General features: G+C 53.6%; 1 protein-coding gene across 3 annotated transcripts in view; it reads left to right on the forward strand.

The window, feature by feature from the left end:
* GSG1L (GSG1 like) overlaps positions 12,205-13,379 on the forward strand; it is a 238,316-nt gene continuing 237,141 nt past the window's right edge. For 2 of the 3 annotated variants that reach the window (XM_021086437.1, XM_021086438.1), the window contains exon 1: positions 12,437-12,791. In XM_021086437.1, the coding sequence (XP_020942096.1) occupies positions 12,437-12,791 (355 nt within the window). Of the gene's footprint in view, positions 12,792-13,379 lie in introns of all 3 variants that reach the window. The other variant, XM_021086439.1, reaches the window with a different exon arrangement.

The raw sequence follows: 13,379 nt of genomic DNA on the forward strand, positions 1-13,379 counted from the left end.
ACTGGCAAAGCCACATTCAAAGTTCAGAGGCAAAGAAGCAGGCCCCGCCCCCATGGGAAGGGCAGTGTTAACTGGCAAAGGGCACAGATACAGGGTGGATATAGAACGGAGGGCAAAGAGTTCCGCTGTGGCTCAGTGGGTTAAGAACTCGACACCGTGTCTGTGAGGATGTGAGTTCCCTCCCTGGCCTCGCTCAGTGGGTTAAGGAGCCAGCATTGCTGTGACTGTGGCGCAGGCTGGCAGCTGCAGTTCTGATTGGACCCCTAGCCTGGGAACGTCTCTATACTGCAAATGCATCCTGAAAAAGAAAAAAAGAATGGAAGCCAAGCATGGGACTGACTTCACTGATTCATCCCAAGACCCTAAATCCAGCCCTGTGTGCCAATTCGTGGCTCCATGCACAAACCCCAGCCGAATCCCTTCCTGGGTCAGCCTTCCCCCACGTGTGCTGGTCAGGCAGTAGATTTTCTCGCCCTAGTATCCTTAACCCGACAAGGGAGCCTCTCTCCCTTCCACAGGGTTGAGCCCAATGCTTGGCTCGCCTCACTCCTGGGGGGCGGGGGAGGGAGGGGCAGGATGGGAAGAGGTCCCATCCTTCCCACTTCTCCACGTTTCACCGCCTTCACCTATTTTAACAAAACCCTCTTTCAATTCAATAGCTTTCTTTCCTGCTCAAACACTCCACACAATGGTACCTGTCATATTTATTCCATTAGAAAAACCCCCAAAATACAAATAAATAAAGAACCCCCCCAACATACAGAATGGAGTTGATCACGCAGCGAGCTCCCCGGTGGAACTTCTTTTAGAGGTAATGACTGCCAGGTCAGAGCATCCTGGGCCCCTGGAACGGGAGTCACACGACTGGGGTTGAACCCTGACTTGACCATTGACCTTGGGCAGGGCATTCCTCTTTCAGCCTCGGTTTGGTCATCTGTAAAATGGGGCTAGAGTTTCCATTGTGGTTCAGTGGGTTAAGAACCTGACTGGTATCCATGAGGTTGTAGGTTCGATCCCTGGCCCCGCTCAGTGGGTTAAGGATCTGGCGTCGCTGTGAGCTGTGGTGTAGGTTGTAGGTGTGGCGTAGGTTGTAGGTGGCCCGGATCTGGTGTTGGTGTCGCTGTCGCTGTGGTGTAGGCTGAGAGCTATAGTTCTGATTCAACGCCTAGCCTGCGACCCTCCATATGCTGCAGATGCAGCCCTAAAAAGCCAAAAAAAGAAAGGAAAAAAAAGTCTGGATACCTTGAATGGCACTTAGCATATATTCAATAAATCGTCTTTCTCTTTGCTTTACTCGGGAGACTAAATCAATAAAAGGTGTGTCAGGAGCGTGTGTGTGTGTATGTCCATCTCCACTGGTTAACAGATTGTGTGCTAAAGATTAAGGGGCTCCAGAAGATGTGTCTTTTTTTTTTTTTTTGTCTTTTTCTAGGGCTGCTCCCACTGCTGCCAGCCTACACCACAGCCACAGCAACGCCAGATCCAAGCCACGTCTGCAACCTACACCACAGCTCACGGCAATGCCAGATCCTTAACCCACTGAGTGAGGCCAGGGATCGAACCTGCATCCTCATGGATACTAGTCAGGTTCTAAGCCACTATGGGAACTCCCGTGTTCTTTATCATCATGTTTATGACTTAAATTATTCCTACTAAGAGCAAGACCTTTGCCCAGAAGGCTCTTCGGTGATACGTTGTTACAGTGAGTAGCACCTCAAACAGGTGCCGAGCTTGGAGATGAGTTTCCTGGGTTCCTTTTGTGAAAAAGACAAGTGCCACCTGCATTTGAGGACCTCTTCTGGGGTGACAGGTGACTGTTGACTGTGTGGTCCCTCCCCAAACAAAGCACCCAATCTGCTCCTCCAAGAGGAAGAGAATTTTAAAACAATGCAGAGAATATTAACTGCTTTTTGAGAGACACTCCTGCTGGAAAGAGCATTTTGAAAACAGATGTTTGGAAATGGTTCCACTGTTATAGGAGCTTTTGTTGCCAAAAAGCAAGGTAAGTTGGTTTCCCTCAAAACCTCCCCAAGTCCGCACACATCAAGAACTTGAAAACGGAAAATTCCAACCCATTTCAAAAAGCTTCCGAACGAAAACTTCCATGGGGTTTTGAACCCGCTTGTTTAAAATGCACAAATGCCAATCTTCTGATTTGTTTGCAAGATTTAGAGCTAGAAATAAGGAAGATGGATGGTTTACGAGCCAGACTTCACCAAAAAACGGTTCCCTCTTTTGAGAAGGGGCTTAAATATGAATATTGATATTTAGAAAGCAGACCCCATGAGGCGCTTCTTCCATGTGGATTTAGAAATCTTTCTTTGTGTAAATCCAAATTTCAGCACTGTTTTCAGCTCTAATGGCCATTCAAATCAAGTATGGAAAAACCTTATCTAGAACCAGACTCCTGAATCACCACGGCACCGCACAACCCATGCCTTTTAAAAAACATAAAAAGCATATGCTGTTGCTTTGCTAGCGCTAAAAAAACTATTCCTGAGAAAGTTTAAATGAGGCCCCAAAAGTCTACTATACTGTTAGTAAATAAAAACATTTAAACACCGTGTTTATTTAACCTTTTTTGTTCTTCTATAAATTTTTCTAGGTTTTTGGTCTTTTTTTTTCCCCCTAATCTTTTTAGGGCTATACCTGTGGCATACGGAGGTTCCCAGGCTAGGGGTCTCCTCAGAGCTACAGCTGCTGGCCACCGCAGCCACAGCAACACCAGATCCAAGCCGTGTCTGCGACCTACACCACAGCTCACAGCAACGCCGGATCCTTAACCCACTCAGTGAGGCCAGGGATCAAACCCTCAACCTCATGGTTCCTAGTCGGATTCGTTTCGCTGTGCCACAACGGGAACGCCCAATTTTTCTAGTTTTTATACATGCTGTTCATAATATATTTGTGCATCGTTATGTAATTTATAAATATTTATATCCAACTGGAGACCTCTGTTCTCAATCACTTAGTCGAGTCCCAGGAATCCCTCAGGTGGCTGATGGGGCAGTTTTAGCTTCTTGCAGGTGGGTGGATGGGGAGAGAACTGGCTCTTTTTCCTGGTCCAGAGAAGCAAGACCGGTGGCCCCACTTTAAGCCGCTAGGGGGCAGCAGAGGGAAGCAAAAAACAGCTTGGGGGAAAAAAAACTGAGAAGACGGACTGATTGATTTCTGGAGACACCTTAAAATGTGTTTTCTCCCCAACCTTCCTCCTTGTTCCCCCTCAAGACAGGAGTAAAACAGACCAGCTCTAGCCCCTGAGGACGGAGAAAAATCCCACTGAGTGTTGGGAACAAGGCAGGGAGTCAGCGAGCTGTGGGGCGTTTACCTGGACCCTTGCCTCTGCCTGGCTACTCCCTGAGCCTCAGTTTCTTCAGCTGAGATTGAGTGAGAATTCTGTAAGGGTTCAGCTGTATCCTTTTGGCCAAAGTGCCTGACATGCCAGGGGTCCCAAATAAGCGTTCTTTGGCTCTTTCTTGTGATGCATTCATGCTCCCTCCCTCTAAGGTCTTCCCTGGCTTGTCATCCAGAGGACACGTCACAACTGATGGTGGGGACCAGTGGGAGGCGCTCCTGTCCTCTCTCCAGGCCTGACTCGCTTCCCCCCTGTCCCGGACAGCAGGCGGAGCCGAGGCTGATTTGCTGTTCATCCTATTCCCGTGGTTTCTTTCTTTCTTTTTAAAAAACATTTTGAAGGATAGCTGATTGACAATGTTGTGCCAATTTCTGCTGTACTGCAAAGCGACCCAGTTATATATATATAATATTCTTTTTCTCATATGATCTTCCATCATGGTCTATCCCAAGAGACTGGACATAGTTCCCTGTGCTGTACCGCAGGGCCTCACTGGTTATCCATTCTAAATGGAATAGTTGGCATCAACTAACCCCCAACTCCCCGTCCATCCCCCTCCCCCTCGACAACCACCCATCTGTTCTCTATGTCCCTGAGTCTGCATCTGTTTTGTAGTAAGGTTCATTTGTGCCTTATTTTAGATTCCACATATAAGTGATATCCTATGGTATTTGTCTTTCTCTTTCTGACTTATTTCACTTACTATGAGACCCTCTAGTAACTCTCTACCCATGTTGCTGCAAATGGCATGATTTCATTCTTTTTTATGGCTGAGTAGTATTCCACTGTGTATAGGTACCACATCGTCTTTATCCATTCACTTGTCAATGAACTTTTAGGTCATTTCCCTGTCTTGGCTATTGTGAATAGTTACCACTGTGGTTTCTGAGCACATTTTTGAGTGGATGCCCTGGTCTTGGTCTCTGTAACTGCAGCCAGGTAGCAAGACCGGGCTCCCCTCTCAATGCCAGAACAGGTTTTGGTGCCTGGCCTGGACCATGGCAGGGGCTTCTTGACGTATCACCCATCTCTGAGATGCCTCCCCTTCCAGCCATCCACCCCACTGGCCCCGTGGGTGCCCTTCCAGACACACAGCCCTGGGTCCATCATGCTCCTGGCTCCACAGCCATCACAGGGTCCTCACTGCTGGTGGAGTAAGAGCTAAGCTGGGTTGATGTTCAGAGCCGTGGGATAGGAGCCTCCCCAGCCCCCTGCCCTCCAAGCCTCTTCTCTTCATGTGTCCTCTGCTGCCTCAGTTTCCCCATCTGTCAAACGGAGGCAACTAGCCCCCTGAGGGTTGTTGAGAGTGACAGGAGGTGGAAGACCCCTCCCGCAGTGAGGACACTCAGTGCCCTTCCCCCACCCCACTTAGAACTGAGAAAGCTGAGGCTCTGAGAGACAGGGGCGGCCCACGTGTGGCAGAGCCAGCCTTAAATGCCGGGACAGCTGCTGACACCACCCAGCTCAACTACCCCTCCTCAGTGAGGCCCCGGGGGCTTCTTCCCTCGTCCTGTTTCACCCTCTGCAATCCGGGAATATGTGAGCCGTTTCTCTGTTCATCATTGTCTCCTTCTCTAGAATGTAAGCCCCACGGAGGCAGGGAGCTGGTTGGCTTTGTCTGCCAGAGACAAATGCCTGGCACAGAGCCGGGGCCTGATGGATTCCTCTGGCATAGCTGTTGGAAGAGCCAGGACGGTTTCAAAGAAATTCCAGCTGATCACTTGCTAAGGAAGTGGGTTCCTTTCTCCTCCAGAGAACCCACCCCCTGGGACTTCTTTGATTGTGCTGAGCCCCAGGGTCCCTTTTTCTCCTGGGAACAGGGGCCCTGAGCGGCAGGCAGCCTCATAAACACGCCAGCAGTGTGGGCCTGGCTTTTACCAAAGCCCTGGAGCGGCCTCTTCACCAGGAAGTAAAGTGTGCATTAGGCTTACATACCTTGGGAGTCAATGTGTAAAAAAAACCTCATCCAAAGAAATGAAAAAGAAAAAGAAAAAAAAAAAAAACAAAACAAACCTCCCCAGTAATTGGAAGTTGGCTAATCCCCTGCTATAATTAGCAGAGCCTGGAGGCTCGGGATACTCTGTTTGGAAGGTTTAGGAAACAGGAAGTGACTTTGAAAGTCCAGAAGCTGGTGAGAGTCTTTGCAGCCGCCAATTCCAAGTGGAAAGCAAGATGCATTAGGGTCAAGTCCCCTCAAAGCATAGTCATCTTTCCTGAAAAGTATGAATTTCATTATGAAGAGCAATAATTTTTCTGGTAAATTTCATTGAATATGAAAAAGTGCACAATTCCCAACCGTCTGGCTGGAGTTTTTCTTTTTCTTTCTTTCTTTTTTTTTTTTTTTTTTTTTGTCTTTTTAGGGCCGTACCCAGGGCATATTGAGGTTCCCAGGCTAGGGGTTGAATCCGAGCTGTAGCCGCCGGCCTACACCACAGCCACAGTCACAGCCATGCCAGATCCGAGCCACGTCTGCAACCTTCACTACAGCTCACAGCAATGCCAGATCCTTCACCCACTGAGCGAGGCCAGGGATCGAACCCGCAACCTCATGGTTCCTAGTTGGAATCGTTTCTGCTGCGCCACGACGGGAACTCCTGGCTTGAGTTTTCATAAAGGGAACACACCTGTGTGACCAGAGCGCCCCCCCCTGCCACCCGCCCCCCCGGGCACCGCTTCCCCTCCTTCCCTCTCTCCCTGCCCCTCCCAGCTCCGACTCTACTATTCCTCCCAATGTAACCATCAGTCCTGATTTTGTGCACCATAGATGGTTGTTATAAAAATGTTTGGGGCCTTGGAGTTCCCGCTGTGGCACAGTGGGTTAAGATTCCAACGGCAACGGCTTGGGTCACTGCCCAGGTGTGGGTTTGACCCCCACCCCCCCCGCCCAGCACAGTGGGTTAAAGGATCTGGTGTTGCCACAGCTGTGGCATAGGCTTGGACTCAGTCCTGGCCCGGGAACTTCCCTAGGCTGTGGGTGTGGCCGCAAAATGAAAAAAAAAAAAAAAAAAAAAAAAACCAGAACAAAACAAAACGTGGGGCCTGGATTCCAGGTTCTCAAACTCAAATGCCTCCTGGTACCCCCTCCCAGGTATCCCTAATGATGGAAGGGCCCAGTGGGACCGTGGTCCCTGGTGCCCCCTGTCAGGGGACATTTGCCAATGGTTGCCAGGCCAAAATGCAGGCCCGGGGTTGGCAGGTAATTAGATCTTGCAAGAGAAGCGGCAGGTCTAGGTTTTTACGTGAAATTATGATTGTTGAATGTTGGCAACTCATGAAAATGTAACACCCTGTGGAGGCCAGTTCCAGCCAGGCCAAACAAAATATGCTCACGGGGGAGTTCCCATCATGGCTCAGTTAACAAATCGGTTAACAAATCCGATTAGGAACCATGAGGTTGTGGGTTCGATCCCTGGCCTTGCTCAGTGGGTTAAGGATCCTGCATTGCCATGAGCTGTGGAGCAGGTCACAGATGTGGCTGGGATCCCGCTTTGCTGTGGCTGTGGTGTAGGCCAGCGGCTACAGCTCGGATTAGACCCCCTAGCCTGGGAACCTCCATATGCCTCGGGTGTGGCCCTAGGGGGAAAAAAAAAAAAAGCTCACGGACCAAACCTGGCTTGTAGGCTGCCAGTGCGGGGTGACCTCGAAGGACCCCCAGGCCCATGAGGGAGACAGCTGTGATCACAGACATCACAGCTCAGAGGCAGAGTGACAAAGGGTGGGTGATGGGGACAGAGGCAGGGAAGGCACTGCTGTGTGCAGAGTGATGTTTAACCCACATTTTGAAGGTCGCACAGGATCAGCACCACAAGGGCATCCAGGTGACCAGAGGGAGGACAGTGGCAGAGGCCTGGGCAGGGCAGGCAAAGGAGCTGTGATGTGGGCAGAGCCAGCAGCAAAGGACCCGCAAAAGCATCCTTGGGCCTTTAGGCTTTGTCCTGGGCCGGCAGCGGGGAGTGTTTGGAGAGGGCTAAGCAGAGGTGTTAAGCTGAATTCTGTGGCAGCACAGAACCCGGGAGGTGAGGGGTCATGGGCCGGGGCACATTGGGGAGACAGGAAGCCTGGGCCTATGGCAGTGGCTAAAGGGGAGGGGACCAGGGCTTGCGCCCACACTCCTCGGCTCCTAAGCAAGCCCCATCTCCTTCAACCCTAGAAAAAGCCCCTCTTTATCTTGGTCACACCCGTGGCAGGCAGAAGTTCTGGGCCAGGGATCGAACCCGAGCCACAGCAGTGACAACACCAGGTCCTTAACCACGAGGCCGCCAGGGAACTCTGACAAAGACCCCTCCTCAACCAAAGCTGAGTCAGGCTCCTCGAGCCCTCTCCTCAACTAGGCCCTGACCTGGGACTCTGTCCTTGGGCTGCTTCCTGCAGTTTTAGCAAGAATCCTACTGGTTCCGTTCCCTCACCCTCGAAACCCCATCAGATCCCTCATTCCCCCTCTGGAAGTCTGATCCTCCTGGGCTGCTTTAGCAAGAATCCTGTCCAGTCTCTTTAGCCAGCAGCCCCTTAGCACTGATGTTTCTTCTTAATAACCTTCCATCCACTGACTCCCACGGGGCTCCTTGGCTCTCAGCCCCCTTTTGTCCTGGTTGGATTCAGAGCTGAGCCCAATCTCTCTGTCCTATGTCAGTGGTCCTCTCCTTTTTGCAGTGGCCACTGAATAAAGACTGCCTTACTGTCTTAAGTGTCAGGAATAAATTTCCTAAAGGAAATGCACCCAAGGTCATTCAAACTGTATCACCACCTGAGGATACAAATTACCCCCCCGGAGTTCCCGTCGTGGCGCAGTGGTTAATGAATCCGACTAGGAACCATGAGGTTGTGGGTTCGATCCCTGGCCTTGCTCAGTGGGTTAAGGATCCGGCGTTGCTGTGAGCTGTGGTGTAGGTGGCAGATGCGGCTCGGATCCCGCGTTGCTGCGGCTCTGGTGTAGGCTGGTGGCAACAGCTCCGATTGGACCCCAAGCCTGGGAACCTCCATATGCCGCGGGAGCGGCCCTAGAAAAGGCAGAAAGACCAAAAAAAAAAAAAAAAAAAAAAAAAAATACCCCTAGGACTTCCCAATGTGGCTCAGTGGTAATGAACTTGACTAGGATCCATGAGGACGAGAGTTCGATCCCTGGCCTTGCTTGGTGGGTTAAGGATTGGGAGTTGCTGTGAGCTGTGGTGTAGGTAGGTGGCAGACTCGGCTTGGATCCCACGTTGCTGTGACTGTGATGTAGGCTGGCGGCTGCAGCAGCTCTGATTGGACCCCTAGCCTGGGAACTTCCCTATGCTGTGGGTGTGGCCCTAAAAAGCAACAAAAACAAAAACAAAAAACAAACCACTAAAAATAGCCCCACCCTATCCAAGGGGCTTGCTCAGGAGTTTGGATTCATTTCAGGAAGGGTGTGTAAACACAGGAAGTGGCTCCCTCGCCCGGGCACAACCTCCACCCCTTGACCTCATCTGCAGCTTGAGTACAAGGCCCAGGGTAAGTAACATCAGTCAGAACTTTGAAACTTTCTTGCAGTCCTGTTATACTCCAAGTCAGATATGCACCTGCCCAGAACCTCCCCAGGCTCCCACCCTACTCAGAGTAAACCAGAGTCCTTGTAACAGACTCCACACACCATGACCTGTCCTCTGCCCCCAAATCACCCCTCCGCCCTCCCCCTGTGCATTCAGCCCCAGCCACACGGCTCTCTCAGTTTCCCCCTACCTCAGGGCCTTCGCACTGGCTGTTCCCTCTTCCTAGAACTTCCTTTCCTGGGATATCTCCATGGCCAGCTCTCATCATCTTTCAAGCCTTTGCTCCAGTGTCACCTGCCCGGTGACATCTCCTTGAAGCCCTGCTTAAACATCACAAGCTGCTACCCTCACTTCTAGCCCCATCCCTACCCCCGATTTATTCTTCTCTGTGGCTCTTAACAGCTGCTGACTCCATGGCTTACTTATCAATGCTGGTCCTGCTCTTTTCTCCCTGGGGCTGAGCATCCAGTGGGCATGCAGCAAGGGGAGGATTGTCTCAGATGGAAATTTCAGACCCTTCTGTGTTTGCTCTGGCTATTTCTCAAGAGAGTGCTGTCCTTGAGACAAAGGTCACTTGGGCTCGCCTGGCTTTGGATGCTCAGGATGGGCTTCCCAAGCTGTAGGTCCCCCGGTTCTACACACAGGCACACGAACCATGGTCTCAAGCCCACATCTGAGGCATTGCTTTTCAGATGTGTACAGATACTCCTCTGATGACTATTGCATGGCCATTTAAAAGTGTTACCGAATTCCTTGTAGCAGTTGGGCCCTGATTTATTTTCTCTGTTAACCATTATTGCACGGAGGTCTTCCATCTCAAAATAGTTGGGAATGCCTTGCCTAGGGCCAGAAAAGGGATCTAGTAAACAAGTCTAGAGCCCCTTGGTCATTCTTCATATGGGTTCCTGCCAGGAACGTTGCCCCAGTGACCCTCCCTTACCCCCCGGGGGCAGAGCAGCAGCGACAGCCAGTGAGCACAGGCTCCCCCACCAGACTAAGGCAATTCATAAGCCGTTAACCTTGAATCCTGCAAGCCCTGCCACTCCATGAGCTGGGGGTTGTTGGAACAGTTCTCAGCTTGGGCAGAATTCAAATGAGCTCTTGCAATCAACAATGCAATTAATTGTTACACATCCCGGGCATCCAGGCACCCTGTGCTGTGCAGTGTGACGGGGTATCAGAGAGACTGTGGCCGACTTAGAGCTGAGGTAAGGATGCAGCACTCACAGACGGCCCATCCCACCTTGCACAAGAGAGTCTGGCAAGGTGCGTGTGAACTTGGTCCACTGATCTTGCTTCAGGTGTGAATAATAATGGCCAGCATTTCTTTCTTTCTTTCTTTATTTTTGGCGTGTAGCGGCTTGATGTGGGATCTCAGTTTCCAGGCAAGGGACAGAATCTGGGCCAAAGTGGTAAAGGTGTCAAGTCCTAACCACTAGACTACCAGTCGACTCCCTTTGTCTGTCTGTCTGTCTTCCTTTTCTTCTCTTCTTTTTAATTTTTTATTATTATTTCCCTCCACACTTTGTTTTTTTTCCCCACTGCACAGCATGGGGACCCAGTTACACAGACATAATTTTTTCTCCCATTGTCGTGCTGCGTTGTAAGTATCTAGACATAGTTCTCAGTGCTACCCAGCAGGATCTCAGGGTTAATCCATTCCCAAAGCAATAGTTTGCATCTGTTAACCCCAAGCTCCCAATCCCTCCCCCTCCCCCCGGGGCAACCGCAAGTCTATTCTCCAAGTCCATGAGTTTCTTTTCTGTGGAAAGGTTGATTTGTGCCGCATATTCGCTTCCAGAGATCAGTGATATCACATGGTATTTGTCTTTCTCTTTCTGGCTTCCTTCACTCAGGATGAGAGTCTCTAGTTCCATCCATGTTGCTGCAAATGGCATTATTTCATTCTTTTTTTTACGGCAGAGTTTCTTTCTTTCTTTCTTTTTCTAAAAATTTACATTTATTTTTATCAAAGTTCTAGGGCACATACTTTTTTTTTCCCCCTTTTCATTTTTGGCTGCCCCTTGGCATATGGAATTCCTGGGCCAGGGATCAGATCTGAGCCACAGTCCCACAGCTGTGGCAGTGCTGGATCCTTAATCCGCTGTGCCAGGCTGGGGATTGAACCTGCAATCCAGTGCTCTGTAGACTTTGCTGATCCTGCTGTACCACAGTGGGAACTCCACCTCCCTCCCTTCCTTCCTTCCTTCCTTCCTTCCTTCCTTCCTTCCTTCCTTCCTTTCTTCCTTTCTCTCTCTCTCTCTCTCTCTCCCTCCTCCAGCATCTATTGGTCACCTGTTATGTGTTATGGGCCAAGTGCTTTTTGCAAGTGTGATCTCAACACAACAGCCAATAGCCCTCCCCCTATGGAAATGAGGCTCAGAGAGGTTTAGTAACTTCTTCAGAGTTCACAGCTGGTCAGGCCTCAGGGTCACCTGACTCCAAAGTCAGCATGCTTGACCATTCTGCCCCCGCCCCAACCTTGAAGATTCTGGGTTGGCCAGCCTTTGTGGGGCACCCCTGCCTAGTAACTGCAGCAAATTCGTGTCTGGCATGGGCCCTCCTTGGGCCATGCTGCTCAGGATCATCTGGCCTGTGATGCTCCTGTTTGTCATATCCAATACTTGCCATCCTGTGTGGCACACTTCTTGGCTACACTTCCTGCTGTTCCGAGCCCTGATAGGGAACGCAGGCGACAGCAGGTTCATCCTGCCAGAGGAGCCCAAACCTCCTTGACAGCCCCTCAGGGGAAGCACAAGCCCCTTAGGCTCCACAACCCCGCGTTTCTGGAGAGGCACCCCTCCTGACCGCTCCTGTAACCCCAAGATCAGTATGTGGCATTTTTTCCAGGGGGTCCTGCTGTTTCTCGGGTGTGGGAAGTCCAGCAAACTCAACTCTGCCTTTCAGACTCTTGGGGATCCTTCATAGGGCCTCCTACTGGGGGAAAGGGTGCTGCTGGTCCCTGTTCCTGGTGGGAGCCCCAACAGGCTCAGCCCTTCTCTCCCGAGGGCAGGGCTTCTCTGGTTCCTGCGTGAGATGCTCCCTCCCCGCTGGTTTTGCCGTCCCACGTGCCCGGTGGGAAGCCTCTTTCTCCAGGAGCGCCTTTCCCGCACTCTTTCTGCTTTTCAGACCCCCCCCCCATTCGGGTGCGAGTCTCTTTCGGGGGCGCGCCTTCTCTCCCCGGCCGCCGCCCGCGCCTGGCGTGGGGCGCCCCCTCTCCCCGCGAGGGCGGGAGCCAGAACAGTGTCGCCGGCCGCCTGCAGGTGTCTCCCCACGGAGGGGCGCGCGTCCCTGCGCCGTGGCCGCTGCCAGGCGCCAGCGGCTCCCTCCGAGGTGCACTCGCGCTCCGGGCTCCGGGCGCGCCGGAGCCGCTCCGCCGCCTCTGCCCGCCCCCCACGCCCCTTGCGCGCCGCGCCCCCACCCCCGGGGGTGCTGGTGGTCATGGGCTCGCGCCGCGTCCGCCGCCGCCCATTGAAGGCGCCCGAGCCCCGGGGCGCGGCGGGCAGCGGCCGCTGACGCGGGGCGCCGGCTGCCAACTTCGCGCGCGGAGCTCCCCGGCGGCGCGGGCGGCATGAAGACGAGCCGCCGCGGCCGAGCGCTCCTGGCCGTGGCCCTGAACCTGCTGGCTCTGCTCTTCGCCACCACCGCCTTCCTCACCACGCACTGGTGCCAGGGCACGCAGCGGGTGCCCAAGCCGGGCTGCGGCCAGGGCGGGCGCGCCAACTGCCCCAACTCGGGCGCCAACGCCACGGCCAACGGCACCGCCGCCCCCGCCGCTGCTGCCGCCGCCGCCGCCGCCGCCGCCGCGGGGAACGGCCCCCCCGGCGGCGCGCTCTACAGCTGGGAGACGGGCGACGACCGCTTCCTCTTCAGGAATTTCCACACCGGCATTTGGTACTCGTGTGAGGAGGAGCTCGGCGGGCTTGGTGAGTGAGCGGCGGCGCTGGCGGGCTCGGCTCCCGGCTCCCCCGGAACGCGCGGCCCCGGCGCCGGAGCCCCAAACCTGCGCTCCCTCCGCGCGCCCAGGCTGGGGGCCTGAGGCGCCGCCAGGACGCCGTGCCCCGCGCGCCGCGGGCTCGGCCGAAGGTTCCGGGGCGGGGAGTGCGGTGGGCACGTCCGGGGCGGGGGTGCGGGGTACGATGCGGGGCGTTCGGGACGCTCGGCCCTTTCTGGGTCCGGGCAGAGCTCCGGCCCCTTCCGAGCGCCGGGCGCCTTTGGGGACGTCGCCGCGCCTCGGGGAGGCGCGTCTCTCGGCTCCCGCCCCGGCCGCCGGCCGGAGGGGCGCGCGTTCCTTTCCGCGCCCGAACTCTATGCTCTATGCTCTCCCCTTCCTCCTCTTTCTTTCGCGGGGGGCCCTGGAGGCGCCCATCCTTCCCGTCCCGCCTGGGGGTGGTGGTGGAGGACTGTGGCTATCAGCTTCCCCTCCCGCCGAAGATTCCCAGAGCCAGGCGCCGAGGGGGTCATTCTTCCACCCCCATCTCCGGTATGCACTAAACCGCTCCCAGGCCGGGCTC

The sequence above is a fragment of the Sus scrofa genome, chromosome 3 (genome assembly GCF_000003025.6).
Source record: "Sus scrofa isolate TJ Tabasco breed Duroc chromosome 3, Sscrofa11.1, whole genome shotgun sequence".
Taxonomy (NCBI): Eukaryota; Metazoa; Chordata; class Mammalia; order Artiodactyla; family Suidae; genus Sus; species Sus scrofa.